This window comes from Salminus brasiliensis, chromosome 22 (assembly GCF_030463535.1).
Source record: "Salminus brasiliensis chromosome 22, fSalBra1.hap2, whole genome shotgun sequence".
Classification (NCBI taxonomy): domain Eukaryota; kingdom Metazoa; phylum Chordata; class Actinopteri; order Characiformes; family Bryconidae; genus Salminus; species Salminus brasiliensis.
In genome coordinates this window covers 15630309-15648454 of record NC_132899.1, presented here as the reverse complement: position 1 = coordinate 15648454, position 18146 = coordinate 15630309, and the positions used below count along the sequence as shown (strand labels likewise).

Below are 18146 nucleotides of genomic sequence, written 5' to 3'. Positions count from 1 at the left end.
TATAATAAAAATGCAACATAATGTTGCTTAAATATAAACATCTGATTGATAAGCAACCTCTGAGGTTACATTGTCAACATTCTGTTAAACGTTAACACCACAATGGCCACAGAAAAATGCATATGTGGGCCGAGCATTGATAGATCAATTATTTCAGTTTATAAAATCTCCAGGAAAGGTTGCAATCTTACCTAAACAGTGAATCATTGGAATACAACTTTGATGAACTGTTGCAGGTATTGTGCCCCTCAGGAACAAATCCTCTATATTTATGGAAACTGTACACTCCTTTCACCACCACCGCCACGCCTTCCCGAACTCTCTGACGTAGTGTTTTTCTCCAGTGGTCTGAGATAATGCTGATGACTCCAATCGGGAAGCTGTCAGGAGGCATAGCCTCTGGATTTCCGACTGCCAAGCTAGGGATAACCCAAACATAGCCAGGCCCCAAGAGCCCAACATCAGATGCCATCCTGAACAGATACTGAGCCTCATCATGTGAACAGTAAACGAGAAACACCTGAGCATCCACCTGCTGTAGCAGTCTGCGTGATCGGATGTCATTGGCTCCCACTGACATCTCAAAGCTTAGCACTTCCTGCAGCTCCCACAGGAAGTAGCTGGTGTCTGTGAAAGAGCGGATGTAGTCCACAAAGTCCTCATAGCCGGGATGCAGGCTGGTGATTACCACAAAACTGCTCCAGTTGTATTCCTCCAGCACTTTAAACATAACGTTGATCTGCTGCTCGATGGAAGCTCCCATCTGGAGGAAGGTCGAACCATCAGCCTGATAGCAACATGAGAAGAAAGAAATACAAATAGAAACTGTTACATTCTGTTCATGACTATTAATAGACACATGGTGTTCTGTGTGCTGAGGATTTAAAACATGTATCCAAACTCAATAAAACATATTTTTATATAGTTCAGGATCACTCAAATAACCATTTGAATGCTTAAATGGATCTTGGCATGTTCTGTTCCTCATTTCTGATTGGCTGATTCATATTTAAAGGCTTTGTTCAACCCGATATACACACATCTATAATTGCCTCGCAACAACATTGAGCTGGTCATGGAATAATTGGACTTTATGTGACACTAAAGTCTAATTATATATATTTGTTGTGATGCTCACATGAACTGTATGGTATAGGTTGTATATAAAGCCTACCCAATGTAAGAACCTGATTTTGGTTAAACTGAGGCTGATAACATATTTGTTTTACATTTGGAAAAACACTGATCATCTTTTCCCATAGCTAACAGGCTCCTCCGTCAATAGCTTGTGTTAGTATTTACTGAAGAATTCAGTATTAATGAAGTATATATGTGAAGAAAACAATATGCTCTATTGTATTACAATATTCTGTCTGTACACTGTAACAGATTTCTGTAGTTTTCACAACATTACTACTGTATAAAATACATTCTTACTGTAGAACCTGAATACTGCCTGTTACTGTAGATCTGTAAAGCATTAGGGTCAAACCATTATATCCTCTAGATGTCAATATAGAGATTTTGAGCAGAATTTGTTTTTTTAGTAGTTTGAACAATAATCCATCTTTGGTACATTTTCATGTCTTTATATCCTCTCTACCTGTAGAAAGCGACGGAACATATAAACACAGAAAGCTACAATAAGTTGGAGGATATGTAGTTGAAATGTACACAGAGAAAGGCACCCAGTCCTTTAGACAAACAGACATATGCTAGTGGTCTGTTACCTGAGCTTGCTAACGTTACTGGCTGAACCTTTTTCATCTTGTATCTTTCAGCTGGTAAACAGTCAATCTGTGAAGATGTAGCAAAGTGTGAAAAGTGGTGCTAAAAGCTTTATTTTTTCAGATTTTATACAAGGAGAAACCAGTAAGTAACTTAAGCTCTACCTACCATAATCCTATGGTACTGCATTGCTATGTAACACTAGCTACACTACATAGGGAGACACATCTTCCTTATCTAGTACGCCAGTATTTGTACTATATGTACATAACATTTTGATAGATTTTGATATCTAGCAACATGATGACCTCCTGAAGTGGTTTGATTGATTGTTTTAAATGTGTCTAGGGTATGTTGAATGTGACTTTTCCTCATAAATATATAATCCTGATACTTAAGATGCATGATGTGATCAGGTGTAAATGGGGTCTTTGTTCCTAACATGAGAAGCTGTGTTACCTAGTGGTTATATTTATATAGTTTATTATATAGTTTCTTTTTGGGCTCTGATCATGAATTTACACACTTTATCTACTTGCCTGTATTTTGACCCCTGCCTGAATTTTGGATTGACCACAATAAAGTCACTCTTGCAGCCTGCATCAACCCATTCATTACAACAGGTTATGTCTACCTCTAGCCCAGATAAAGCCATTCCTAAGATATAAGCGGCATCATTATCATCATTCTGGCAGGAATGACTATAAAATGGCCATTTATACTGTTTAGAAGAGAGTCATTTAACAATAATTTAAATATTTGAACTATGTCATGTTTCATTTAAGCACTGTTCACTTCACAAGGTACACTTCAGAAAAAGCAATGAAATGAATTCCTTTGAGGGAAACCACATTTTCCAGTCATAACATAATGACTTCATTCCACCACATTCTTTTTTCTGGGGGTTTTCTGCGTATGCAGTGTAACTCAGTCAAAGTATATCCTTGCATCAGTAAGACAGATTAACCTTGAAGACTTTGGTAGTGTGAAACACAAGGACTGGCTTCACAATACAAAGATAAATTGCTGGAGTATTGATCCTATCTGTAGCATTGCCACAAGTAGGTGTCTTGATTTATTGCCTAGCTTTTACCCATTTTTCTTTTTGCTGTAATCCTTTTGAATAGATTTACAATTTAATCTCAAAAGCTGTTTGACATTGCAACTGTGGAAATTCACATACTTAGAGATGCGTGCTGGGTCAAATATATACACAAAACACATCTACACATAATTGCCTGCCCTTGTCTTACTATTCAGTTGTTAATCCTATGCTGTAATATTCTCTTAAAACTACACAAAGGGTTCTTCGAATGATGCCAATGAAGAACAACTGTTGGTTCCAGAAAGAACCATGTTTGTAATAGACTTGTCAGTGTGTGAAGAATCTTTAAACTGATGAAGAACCTCTGCATTAAGTGAAGACTTTTTAAATCTTTAAAATGTTCTTTGTACTTCAGACATTATACTCTTTTACAAAAGTGGTCTATGGCATCGCTCGAAGGACCTTTTGTAGGACATTTTGTTTAAATAGTGTACTATGAAATATGTACTGTAAATACTGTAAAGTGAAAAAAACATTTGGTTCATCAGTGGATGCTTTTTAAAGAGTATGAGATTATGATAGTATGAGTAAGATTATGTATCTATGAGATTTGGTTGTGCAATAAGAACCGCACACATCATGTTATTCCCAGAATTTGGAACATTTATGGTTCTAAACATCCAATCAAGACGATTGTATAGTCGTGAAAAATAAGCCAGTGTGGTTTTCATACACAGCCAGATTTGGTTAAAAGGCGTTATATATATATATATAAAACTTTTTACCATATCATTAGCATTACTTTTATTATTATTATTATTATTATTATAACTTGTTTAAATCAACTGGTGTTAAATTAAATCAAATAGGTGATCATGTGAGCTCCTGCTCGGTTAGAATGACACTCCCGATATATGCTCTATAATATATATAATAGGAAACTGTTGGCTCTGTATGTGTGACTGTGCTGAGCTGCTAAATAAGTTGCTTCTTCAAATAAATTGTAAACTGCCACAATTTAGTATTCAACATTTTGTAGCATTTAAACACAATAAAATCACTTTTCTAAATGTTCACATCTTTGCCAACCTACAAACAACAGTAGTACTAAAAAATGGGGTTAAGAACCTTAATTTTAATGATGTGGTTTGATAGAGCACCCTGTTAAATTATGATTCATAAGACAGCGTCCTCTTGCCCTACACTGCCATCAGCACTTGACTTCACAGCACACAAGGTGGCTGAAAATACAGTAGGGAGATTGAGGCACCTAATTAAGCGCCAACATGAGGAAAATAGGTGGAGAGGTGGAGAGTGTCAGGGGCTTGGAGACACTTTCCCAAGACTCCTTTCTGACAGGAGCCTGCATTCACCCTGATAGGCTGATCCAGTGTCCTTCAGATAACTTCTGCAGCTTACCTAAAGTAGGCAAGCCGTGAGAGACGGAAGGGCTCTGAGTGTCAGGAGCTCTGGGAATCAGTGTTTTTCTTTCAGTGCAACTTTTCCTCCTTGTAGGAAATAAAGAAAAAAGATCACCAAGCGCAGCTCTACAGAGGCTGACACTCAGAGGACACCAATTAGTTGAAATGAAAGCACTGAACCCACATGACTAACAAGACCTAGAGCCTTCTTTGGCAATCATACTCATTTGAGAATTGGAAGCACTATTTTAAACTTCAATCCAGAAGGACAGTATTGTCTTCTCGTAAAATGTGTGTTATATTTGTGCCACATTTATTCGCTATGGATTCAAGAGTAGCCTAACCTAGATGTTGGCACTACCCCTTATTCTCTGGCTTTGGTTAAAAAAAAAAAAAGACAATCCCATACCAGATGTTTTTGAATCCTGAAGCATTTCTTTTTTCCAGCAGACCTTTCAGAATGACCATAATCTGAAACAGTTTATATGCTGGCACTGGACTGCCATGTGTAGGGTACATTAGTGACTACTGTTTTGTTGTAGCGCTGAATAAAGAGCAGATTTTGAACAGATTGTGATGCAGTTAGGGCGAGTTTCTGACCCCAGTCACTGGCCTGCTCTAATAAATGAATTGAATATTAGTGGTAATCTAAATGCTATGCTTTTCTCATATGAGATTACAGGACTTCATTGTTTTAATCCTCAATCTGGGAGGGAGCTTTACTATAGTCCATTAAATCTACAGTACATTTATACGCATTGTATGGTAACATGCACATTTTATCTCAAATTAAAATCGGTTGGTTTAGTAAGTCAAAAGTTTTACCAACACATTAGTGGATAATTTGTACTACATCTTAGTAGCATAATATGTATACCATTTAATTATTGGCCAATTACACATTTTAATTTTTATTTAGATTTTTGACATTTTCAAGAGAGGCATGTGTAAAGTCATAATTTCCCACTAAGACCACTAAAACAATAGTTTAGTCTGTTTGTAATATATTATTACTTTCACTAAATGCACACACTTTTAAGTGTAATTGTGTAAAGTAATTGCGTATCTTGTGTAGAACATATTTTTCTTGATTTTTCTGCTACATTCCAATGCAAATCCAATGACTCGACTGTCTAACAAGTACAAAGACACCACAAAACCTCTACTTTCTCAAAAAAAATCAACATTCATTAAAAGCCTAGAAAAAAATGAAATTAGCCTAGTCTGTAACTTTTTTTTATATTTTAGAATACAATTAAGAACTTTTATTTGTCAGCATATCCCTCCAAAAATACCCTAGTATTGAAGATGTAAGCATATTCTGTGGCTTTTCGTTCCAACTTTTTATGCTTCATTCAGGCTTATCTTCCATCATTCACATGTACAGAGGGAGCTAGAAGAGGGTTTGAAAAATGATGGCTGGGCAGGAAACTGCTCTCTTCTCTATCCAGTACTGAAGATACTCATCGGTCCCACTGAATCTATTGTTTCTCATTTAGAGATATACATCTCTCTTCACTCTATTTGCATAACATGCCAAGATTTCCACCCCTGCAGTACCTGATTCCTTTTTCTTCCTGCCTGTGACATTTCACATACACGCACACATAGAAACATATAAATCCATCATAAGGAGCCAAAATAAGCATACAAATTGCATTTAAGGGCTACAAAATGATAGATGACAGGGTTAAAAGAGAGGAGATGGGGTGGTGGAGGGTTGCAAAGACTTGTTGTAGACACATGAACAAGGCACAGATGGAATTTACAGGATGTTGGATTAAGGAGGGATGATGTGATTTGCTGTGATGTAATGATAATTCTGATGATTATTCCTGAAGTTCTTACATAAAATTATATATTATATAATTATATATTCTACATCAGTTAGTAACTTGTTGGTTATCTCCTGCTGATGGTATCATGGCTTTAATGTCTGTTACCTTTCACAGAGGAACTAATAAATTATGCTTTTACTGCTTTGCATTTTATTCTAAACCCTGTCAATAATAAAGCATGCACTTCCATGTTTCCTTTTAACAGTGGGAGCACCACCAGTCATTCAAAATTCTTTAATGTCTTTACATATCTGTGGAGGCACTCATCATGTTTCCTGTGATGTGGCAGTTGCATCCATTGAAGGCTACCTTTGAATTTTAGCCCTTTTCTTCAGGACAGTCCCTTACATTAATCAATCGCCAGCAGAAAGTGGGACACAGGCCTCCTGGGTGCTTATGATATTCATCATAATACCTATTGATTCAAAGACCACAAATCTCAACAGTTATATTTGGACTTTGACTGTTTCTCTAACACGCTGGGAAAATGGCACTGCGAAAACGCAGATAACATTGATTAGGTCTGGACTCAATGTTTCAAATCAAAATGTGTGGTGTTGCATTCTAATGAATATGTTTTGGGTCTGTTTGGGACTGCTTAAGATTCAGATCAGCTTCAAAAAGGTTATGGTTATTTATTATCAATATTTTGTCCCTGTTATTTTTTTTTTACAACATATCCACAAATAAGAAGTTGACAGGAAATAGGGCACATATAAAGTTGCAGCTGCCTGACAGAAATAGACACATTTTGATGGGAGCACAGAGGACACAAAGTTGCTACGTTTGTGCTGATGTGCCACAATACCCCATGACATTACTGACAGGTGCGTGAAGCCTAATCAGTTCTGCATACAATGTGAACATCAGAACATCTCAATTACACACCCCATATATATCATACTGTAGATGGCATGTAGATGGATGGCACAAATTCATACTGACTGAATTACTCCTTGCATGCTTGATTTGGTCAAGACCAGGCAAATCAGAAGTCAGCAGAGGCTTCATAAACCTGATACTAAGCTTTGTGTACCCTCCTCATTCAACTATGAAGCCTTATCCACATGAGGTGGTATTAATGTTATGGCTAACTAGTGTGTTCTGGAATGGCAGTTATGCTTAGCCAAAAAAATTGTTAAAAACCTGTTCCCTTGGTTGACTTTAGAGAAATGTTTTTATAGACTTGTGAAGTGTGATATGGAGACATTTCTTCATATTTCTAGTAAAGGTTTTTCCTAGAATTATACATCTGAGCCAAGAACCATTTGGGAAGGTCTTTTGTTAGGAGTGTAAGTTTGCCTGACCTGACTAGAAGAATTACCTTGTGAGGAATGACCAGAGCAGAGCCTCCATTGATGCCCACTATGGGAATGGATGTCTGTGAGGAGATGAAATCTAGGATCTGAGCCACGGCCTCTGAATCAACGTCGTCCTCGAAGACCACCCCGTGAAGGTTCTCATTAGCCATAGTCTGACAAAGGCGTATAAGCAGTGCACTTGGGTTGGTATCATTCACTAGCACGGTGACTGGGTTCACATCCAAGGGCAGGTCCAGGAAGTTCTCTCTGCTCAGACGACCCTTTATCTCACCCTGGTGGGCAGAGCCACTGAATACAACTGCCACATTAACTGTAGGTGGGCCAAAGAACGGACGGCTATGGCAGTGCGGCGTGGCACTGAGCAGCAGGAGGAGGAACAGAAGGAGCTGGAGAGAGGGACTCAAACGCCCCCGGGGCATGGCCATTTCAGCCACCTACAATCTAGGGGGAGAGGGAGGGAAAGAAAGTGAGTGAGAGTGAGAGTGAGAGTGAGAGTGAGAGTGAGAGTGAGAGAGAGAGAGAGAGAGAGAGAGAGAGAGAGAAAGAGAGAGAAAATAAATACAGTCAGAAAACGAATTCCATGATAAATACCTTATTACTCAACATTATCCACTGCACTGTAATGTCACATAAATAAGGGGAAATAGGGGCGTATTACGAAAGGCTATTTCTGTGACTCGTAATCCTTTATTGCATGTGCTTTGGCCTCAGCATGTGTATGTGTGTGAGACACAACAGGCCATTAGCAGTCTGAGGAAGAAACATACTGAGAGCCCAGCGAGGTCTTTGCAGCTAAACTGTGCTCTCTCAACACTACCCAGTGACCACTCTTTGACTCCTCTAACCCACAGATGGTGTCAGTCTGTGGCATAGCCACCTATGGAGAAATTTACAAGCCATGATCTGTTTTTTTTTCTCTCTTATTCTGTGCTCTATTTGTCACTTGTTATCTAAAGTGCCATTCCTAAATGTTCCAAATACCTTGGAGTGTCACTACAGATTCATGGAAGGGGGGCTTAACCCTTATGTGGGGCCTGGGTCTTGGGCAGGCCTCCCTGAGGATAAATGAAACCCTAAAATGTCTGTTGCTTGTGATTCTTTACAGTAAAAACAGATAATATTAGATAGATAGATAATACAACAGATAGTGTTTTAAATAATAATGACATATATTTATTTATGGCACTATAGGACACTTATGGGGGGTTAAAGCTCCCCATTATAGTGGTATAGCGACCTGCAGATACTAACTAATGGACATTTTTGGATTAGTTATAGCCAAGATCACACGCACAGACATTCACACATCCACCGATCAGCCATTACATTAATACCGCTGACAGGTGAAGTTAAAAATATTTATTATCTTTATCTACAGTGGCCTATTACAGGACTGGGTCAGATTTCTAATATAACAGACAGGTCCCTGGTGTTCAGTGGTCAGTACACCTCCAATGGTCATTTGGTTGACATACTCAACATTTGGTTGACATACATAGAAATATAGATAATATTTCCAAACCCCTTGTTTAGTGCCTGTTGAGCTTTAAAACATATCAACAGAACCTTTCCAGCAATGTGAAGTAGGCTAAAAGCAGCATTTCATGCCAAGATGAAAAAGTTCTGGAAGGGATGAAAAAGAAAGTACTGAGATATATCAGTCTGGAGGACTTACAAAGTCATTTTAAGACTCTGGTACTTCAGCGAACCACAGTAAGGGCCATTATCTTTAAATGGAGAAAACTTGAAACAGTGGTGAATGTTCTCAGACGTGGATGCCCTACCAAATGTCCTCCACAACAATGTCAAAGACTGAATTCCAATTATGGGAAGCACTGTTGCCAGTAAAAGTGACTCTTTCACATGGGTAAAAATTGTTTTCTTCAAAAACATTCCCTCATATTTCTTTTGCCTCATGTAAAATTTTGTAAGCTGATCTGAAACTATGTGCATGCCCTTTTTTCTAAACCACTAAATGCAAAATACAATGTATTTAGGATTTGCCAACAAAGGATCTTACTTGGCACTAAAAAAAAGACAGAGGGCTATGATCCAATAGCTAGTACCATGGCATGCCCTGTACACTGTATGGAAGTAATGCTGGAAAGCAGATAACTCCTAATTTCAGTAATGAATATGTATACAACACCATTTCTCATGTGAACTGTATTGATTACCCAAGTGTAGTAAAGAAATGATAACTTCCAAAGAAGCTACAAATTACGCTTGGGAGAACATTGATGTGCAGTGGCCCTGGGGTTGATCACAGCTTCTTTACCACTAGGAGAAAAAGTGCTGTTCAGCTGCATGCTGTTTTTATTTGGATGGATTTAAAATGCTTTCTGTGGGGATGGTTATGAAGCAGGTGGTGTCCTGGTTGGGAGGGGTCAGTGTACCTTGAATTCATAAAAATATTCAGCAGATGAGAGAGTGAGGCAGATGACTTTGTGTGGGTGGGCAGTTGCTGATCTGAACCATGGAAAAATGAAAGATGTGATGACTTTTAGTGATAATCTTGTGATTCTGGGTGATGTTTGGGTTCTTTTATTTGGAACAAAAGGTAAGTGTGTCACACTTCTGTCTTTACTTTGGAAATGAGGTGCACTCTGTCCCTGAAAATGTTAATGAAAGTGTCCAGGAATTAGATACACAGTGATATTGCAACATTGTCCTTTGTCATTCTCGTCCGTAAAAGAGTTCAGGGATCTGATGTAAGTTCAGGTCTACAACAGGACAATAGGGTATGCTGGCATGTTTCTAGGCCTGGTGAACTGATAGTTTATATAGGTAACATTACGAAGTTAATATAACCAGTCCAGAGTTAAATTCCATTTGTTTTTATTTTTTTTAAAGTAATGCAGTCATTTTACTGAGCATTTTATTTGTGATATAATATGTCTTGTTTGCTAATGTATAAAATGTATCTCCATTTTATCTAACAATATAAAATTTGATGCCACAGACCTACACACTTAAAACAGACTTATGCAGGTTTAGCAGTCCTGCCTATACTTGGCATTTTATTATTTTCATAAAAAATATCATACAAAAGAACCCAATTTGGGGATCAGGGCCTGGTTCAGTGGTCCAGTAATATTAGAGCTAAAACCCAAGCAAAATCCATCTGACCTTGTGTGGCCTGATCGTTTAGAGTGTGCAAAGCCCTGGAGGAATCTTAAGAAACCAGGTGGCAAAAAGGTTTTTCATGTCTGAATGGTCATAAAATCTGAACTCCATTAGGTCTGCCTTAGGTCTATGTGTTTAATGGTATGACACTTTTTTGTTCATTTCATACAAATTTGTAATGACTGCTGAGACTTTACTGTTTTGACTTGAAATGCTATTAGCAGAAGGAGAATATGTCGGTGTTATTCATTGGAAAATGATCAAGTTCCAGTGGAGTAGCAGTAGAGGAATGGCACTTTCTCAGAGTCTGCAGTAGTATGCATCGCAGAAGTGCCGCATTTTCAAGTGTGAGGGCAAACAGCATCACAGCCTAATGAGATGCGCCTGATTTAGAATCTTAAAGGTTACTCTCATCCATCCATGCCAAGATTTTACAAGTGCAACCACACAACCTATTAAGCTATCAGAGCAGCTACAACATGCAGTTAAATTATTCGGGGTGATATATATCTATGCCAGTTAACAGTTTTGTGATATCATACTCAGTAATGAGAACCACCACGACAAGAATAAATGTAACTGTGGTCACCAATATTAACACATCCTCATCTAGTGTGAGATCACAAGATGTTTCCAGTTGAGATGAAGCAGATGGTTGAGGAGGCAGAATGATGTATGCTCAGCTCAACAGAGCAACAAAACAAAAGCGTGCTTGCCAAGAAGAACCTCAGGCACAGACCATTAGAACTCCTTCTCCAATTCATCTGAGGATCAAGATGTCTGTAATTTCAATTAGTAACCTGAACTGAGTTTTAAGCCACGCTAAGCCTAACATGCTCTCTTTGTTTACTATATAATTTACAGTTCTGATATTGGTTTAATATTTTTTTTCTCACTCTTTATATGATCTAAACGTTCCTCAAAAAGTAAGGTTCCAGGATTCATAACTTTTCAAGCTTTATGAGTTCTCTGACTCTGTAAAGCTTGTACTAACACTCAGCAACATTGAGCTCATCTAAGCAGCAATGGAGTGCTTTAAGTTCAGCAGATTTCTAGATTTCTACAGTGAGGAGTGCTATTGAGACACTGCAGGTCAGGAGAACTGTGGAGGTCTAGAAAAGCCAAAAAGAGGCAAATATCTAAAATTTCCCTTTGACTGCCAAAAACCTGCATAAAAGTAACCTGTAAATGAATGTTTGGATAAAAAACACTCTATGAACATGAACACCTTGACAACTGTAAAGGAAAGGGGTTATGTTGCCACCAGTGGCATTGGCAATATTGCATGTGTGAAGCAAAGATTCAAGCCATTTCTGCATGCAAATGTCAAGCCATCTGTTAAAAATCTGAAGCTAAAAAGAGAATGGCTTCTTCAAATAGATTTCATAGGTTTCATATGTTTAGAATTTCAAATATACCTAAACAAAAAAAAACACAGAGTACTTGAAAAACACAAACTGAAGCTTTTGAAATCGAAGAAATGCGTTGAAAGCAGGAAAAATGTCAACACAAAAGAATTTAAGTGGAGGCCCAAACCTACTGGACCTTAAGGATTTGCTGCCAAAGTCTATATATGCACAGTATGAAGCAACAATTAAAATGTTTCATGTCAATTCATCATGACATGTTTACCAATTATTCTTTCATTCTTTCAATTATTTCATTACTCTTCATCGTTCAATAGCCCTTTTTAAGTGTATACAACGGCTAATTGCGTCTACAGCATTTGAAAGATGAGTAAATAAGTAAAAACAATAGCCAGTGAGTGTTTTGCCTTTACATATGTACGAACATCACAAAGAGCCTCATTAATAATTATGCAAATGCGAACAGGACAACTACAAATTTCCAACAAACCATGCATTTCATTTACTGTAAAAAATGTGATCTTTTTTTAGATGTAGTGTGAGAAACAGAAAATCTCCCTCTAGTGGGAGATGAGGTAAAGACGTGGTGGAGTGTGGCTTGCCACTCAGTAAACCATGTGCTTGCTTCTTTTGTGTTTGTTTGCTTACAGTAGATCCACATGTAGTCAGTGAGACACCTGCATCCACACACACACACACGTGTGGCTGAGGTTAATATATTCATACGGTTCTCATTTTCAGCACGTTGGATATGCCGTTGATGTGGAGATCTTCTCTTGTTTGCCATTTAATTTCCTCTGATCCCTTTTCAGCTGAACACTTTCATGTGTGTTTGATCATAGGTGCTCCGGACAATGGACATCACACAGCTAATGCATTTGTTCTGCTGATGAGACACTTGTATGAGAAAAAAACATGAAACCATGTCTCTTCCATCTACTCAGCATCATTTAAGAACTATGATTCCTTAATCAAGCTTTCATTCACAACTTGGATGTTAAAGGGAAATTTCATCAAAATTTTAAATTGTTGTATAATTAAGTGTTTAACAAGTAAAACAATAGTTCAGTAATAAACAGTCTAGTTTATTTATTTATATTATTATTTATCACTTAGCCCAGAGGTAGGTGATCAGCCAAAACATTTTTGTTATCTTAGGTTTGACTCTTTAGTTTAGAACAGGAGATGCTAGGCTAATGTTGCTACCTTTGTACTTGTTCTGCACACACACACACAAAAAATCATATGGCTGCATAGCTGAATGGTATGGCAGACATTTTTAGTAACTATTCCAGTTTTAGCTTATAAATGTAACTAAAGTGTATCGACGCCATTTCTATAAATACTTTATTCATTATTTACTTTTAAAACAAATAAATAAAGTTTTTGCCATTTACAAAGATGAGATTGGTGAAAATCCAGTGTTTGTTAGCAGTGTTAGCCTAGCATCTCCCATTCTAACTTATAGAAGCACTTGTCAGAGATCATGTTTGCTCTGGGGTAAGTTATTAAGGAGAACTAACCTTATATTAATAAAATTTCAAACATAAGTCTAATTCTCTTTAAACAGCTCATAGCCTTTGTTATGAGCTTTTATCCATGCATTCTATTGACTAGGTACATAAACAACCACAATTAACTTTAAACAAGGTTTTCCCATCTCTATCCTTTTAGAATTTAGTTTAAAATTCCAACATGAATGGGTATTGGGACATCACAGAAACTGTTCATTCAAAACAGGCTGTTTTTATTTATTTGAAATATATGGATTGCATGAACTGGGGAGTAAATTGTACATTATTTAATTTGGACAATGTTTACATCTACCACTACAAAAATGTTTATTAATGTGACACAATTTCATTCCATGAAAACCATTCATCCATATCCATTTATGATGAAATGTTGCATAAAAAGAAAACCAAACATGTCCAAAATACAATCCAACCGTTTGTAACACTAAAAGGCCATAGAACATTTGTTTAAGCTTGCAGTACATGTAGGCTTAACAGCACTATTTCAGCCTGAGGCTGGCTGGGCTATACTGAGCATGAATATATTTACACTTTTTTTACTTTGTGATTGCCCTCCTCTCTTTTACTCTGCCTATCAGTTAACAGACTGGCAACACAGATGTCAGAGAGGAGGATGCTGTGGTAGAAAGACGGGTGCACTCAGACAGCAAAAAACCAGCGTCATGCCTCTGTCTGATGTTCATACTTCTGTGGATGCACGGCATAACACAGCAACATGACCCATCACACACTATAATCCCTATATAAATAACCACTGGTACAGACAATGTCATGCTACAACACCAGCTGTGGGTGCCAGCTGCTCACACAACGTATAATTCAATAAAGTGGAGGAAAAAATGTTTCATTTTGTGTCAGTGGATGTGTTCTCAACATAAAGAAATGTATACATAATTAGAACATCCATTATCACGTCAATAGGACTTCAGAAACCTAATATTTGGGTTGAAGATCCTAAAAAAAAGATCTATAGCAATATAATTAGAAACTTTACATAGTTCTGATTTCTATTGTGCCACAAAAAAATAAAGTATTTTTGCTTCATTGTCACATTTCTGTAGTATTATCTTTTTATTAATCCATTATACTATTTATATAGCTACATAGTAGTAATGAAGATATTCAATAGTACTGTTTAGTTACTAGTGATTTAAAAATGTAAAATTAAAAAAACAATTTTTAACAGTACAGTGTCTTATAATAAACTATAGTAGTAGCTTTGGTAAAATGGAAATCTTATAGTACAAAAATGGAGTATAACAACTTCAGTAAAATATAAATAAAATAATATTGTATTGAATTGTGACTACAGTGAAATAGAAATCCTATAGTAAACTGTAGTAGAGTAACTGTTGTAGGAAATCCTATATTAAACGTCTGCAAAGTAACTACAGTAAACAAAAATCAATTCTCTAGTACAATAGAGTATAATAACTACTCATAGTAAGAAATCCTATAGTAAACTATAGTATAATAACTTTAATAAGAGTAAACTTTTAAAGTAAACAATCTTAAAGTGAAATATAGTATAGTAACAATAATAAATATATACATTATATAGTAAACTATTGCATAGTTACTACAGTTACTATACTATTTCTAGACATTCTGAGGTTAAACTGGAATATATTAACTATAATAAACTAGAAATCCTGTAGTAATCCTGTAGTGTGTAGTAATGGGAGTAAAACTCGAGTTGTGAACTAGAGTATAGTAACTATAGTAATCCAAAATCATGAAGTAACTACAGGTTTTGTCTAAATCAAAACAAGAGTGTTAACATAATACTGTAGAAAATATTATTATATTAGTAAAGCTCTCTCGCATGAAAGTGAATATTTTCTGCTTACCCTTTACACTGCAGACATTTGCTCATAGCCTAACTACCCTTTTGCCACCTTTTAGTAATTCATAGCTCTTCTGTAGACTGTAACAACTCTACAAAGTTGGAGAATCTAAATTACAATCTGTGCCACTTCTGAATCAAGGTGTGCAATAGATTCCTTAAGGAACAATAGGTTACACAGACATATTTTCGAAACTTTTCAAACTTGACCAGAGCAGTAAAAAGTAGTTGGTGGTCTCTCTTGTGCTGGCCAGATGGAGTTAGACAAGTAGAGCTGAGAGAGATGATGTGTTACATTAGCACCAAATTAACATCTCACTGGGTCTGTCAGCACATGTGTTTCTAGAGTGTTGAGCAATGATAGATTTAGCCTCTTCTTTGCGTTGAGCATCGCAGTTCTGTTGGATGCATCTGTTTCCAATAGGGAAATGCTTAATGAAAGTGAATTACAGTTGGGGTTTTAGTGCTGTTCTTTAATGATTTCCCCCAAGTGCATGACACATAAACAAATACAGCCAAAGACTGTATTTATCAGGCTGATTTTTGCATGAGTTAAGCCTGTCCCCAGTGAAATGTAATGTGGTTTTGTATGATTGATTGGTCTGCTTGGCATGGGATATAAACTGTCCTGGATGCTATTGGACTGCAATCACATTGAAAGGGAGAGAGATCGAGATAAGACCCCTTTTAAGCCATGGTCACTAAGGTCATGGTAGAATACCACCATGCAGATGTCACTGGTTGCTTTAGCCATAGACTGAGCAGCTACACACTTACTGGCATCATACACATCAGTCTACTGCACACCCTTGCTATAGATGCAATTGTTGTTTCTATAAGTTGGTCAAGGTTCTTTACCATAGCCTTTGAAATGTGTACACAAAACATACCACACATTCAGACATTATTACATGAACTGCCATGGTGCCAGAATCATTTCTGGATCACTTCCATCATTCAAAAACAGGTCACACTTACTCTGGTCCCTTAATATTCCGCCCAAAAGCTGTTCCTTTTCACGTATACATTTTTAACAACTATCCAAGGTGAGTTCATTCACACTCATACAGCAACTTCAGAACCCTTTTTCCATTTAGACATGTAATGTCTAAATGACATGTAATGTCTAAATGGCTAAGACTCTGCTTAGACAACACATCCAGTAAAAAACACCATGCTTTGACCCCTTAATTAGCCATTAAAAGCCAGTGCAAAACCAGTGCATGCAGGCAACTTGGTGCTTCAAAAAGTCACACTTAGACAAGTGGATAATAACATTCCTATGCAATGAGAATAAACAAGTCTACCCTGTGTGTTAGTATTACAGTTGTCATCATCATTTATTAGCTGTATGGCAGTAAGCATGTAAGCGGGCACTAACTATGATACATTACACACACTCCACACATTTGTGAGTGGACATTAACTGATTATAATATTGTGCTGCGTCTCCTCTGGGGGAAAGCTGAGAGGGGCATCTGGTGAAAATAAAGGTCCCCTGACACTCAAGACTTGCTGTGTTCACACACACACACACACACACACACACACAAAACAAAATGACCAGGATGCATGCACAAACTCATATACCTTCTCACTTGTTTAGAGATGCGCATGCACACTATTCAACTGTGCGTCACATCTTTAAATACAGTATGTAAATGCAACCATTATTTAATGTGGTCTCAGGTTTTCCCTAAGAAATTAATACATCTGGAGGAATCACTGAGTGAATTGGCAGACTCTCCTTCTTCTCTCCTATGACCTTGGTTGATTTACTAGGTTAGCCTCCGTGCTTGCTAAAAAAAACTAGATTATTATAATGTTGTCAGTGCCATTTCTTGGGTGGGCTTGCATTACATCTGTCTGTGGTTCTCTGCTATATTTACAGTAAGAGTTTACAGAACAATCTTTGCACATATTTCCCAAAACAAGCCCAATATAGTTATGATGTCTCTGCTTTTGCCATAACCAACTCACTCACTCTGCTGCCCCTCCCTCTTTCTAATTGCATTCCTTCACACAGGACTTTCTCTGACTGTAACTAATCCTTAGTCAAAAAGATACGCTCCAGATACACAAGACTGACTCTGTTTAAATATTGACAGATATTTGTCACTCAAATAGCAAAGTATCTGTAGAGCCCAAAATCAGTGGCATTGACATTAATGGTCATGCACTGACTGCTTGCAAATAGCATGTCTGGAGTTTAAATGTGAATATCATTGCCTATCACACACCACATGTAAGCGACATTCTGCTTAATTAAGAGTCCACAGACTGATTTGCTTTTCCCCTCTTTTCAGGAACGGTATTACTGATTGAACTACAAGCTGGCAGACAGCAGCACACCTGTTAACCACAAAAGGCTCAGCCCTGCAGGCGTCTCCTGTGAAACCCAAAAATCATAACATCTCTCTCTCTCTGTGCAAACAACAGGTAGAATAGTGACAAATGAAATAGATTGGATCCAGCCAGGCCATCCCAAATAAAGAGCTAGGGTCGCTGCGTTGGTTTTCATGTCCTAGACAGAGAATCAGAGAGTTTTCTTACCTGTGCCGGTTGGATGCATCCGAGCCTGACCTCGAGCAGTTCATTCTTTGACTGCACGTCTCGGCTGTCCCCTTTCTCCGTCTCCCCTCCTTCGTGTCCTCCTCCTTTGGCCTCTCTCTCTCTCTCACTCCCTCTCCCTCTCCCTCTGCCTCACTTACTTTAGCACTCTTCCCCTTTCTCCTCCTCTCAGCACTTGTGTGAGTCTAGCGCTCGTGGAATAGCAGGGGTGATGCCACTGGCATGCCTACATCCTTGGCATGGAGGGTCAGGTCGCGTCTGGTGATGGTAGGCAGATGAGAAAAAAAGGACGAGAGAAGGTGAGAGAAGTGTCCCAAAACAAGGAGTGATGCTGTTGGCAGCTTTAC

The 18146-nt window shown here is 37.7% G+C and overlaps 1 protein-coding gene across 1 annotated transcript in view; it reads right to left on the bottom strand.

Annotated features, from left to right (window-relative positions):
• grin2cb (glutamate receptor, ionotropic, N-methyl D-aspartate 2Cb) overlaps nucleotides 1–17873 on the bottom strand; it is a 39367-nt gene extending 21494 nt beyond the window's left edge. The window contains exons 1-3 of the mRNA XM_072667137.1: nucleotides 17782–17873; nucleotides 7357–7795; nucleotides 192–787 (exon numbers count right to left, since the gene is read on the bottom strand). Coding sequence (XP_072523238.1) covers nucleotides 192–787; nucleotides 7357–7779 — 1019 coding nt within the window. The 5' untranslated portion in view covers nucleotides 7780–7795; nucleotides 17782–17873. The remainder of the gene's footprint in view (nucleotides 1–191; nucleotides 788–7356; nucleotides 7796–17781) is intronic.
• Between the last annotated feature and the right edge of the window lie 273 nt (nucleotides 17874–18146).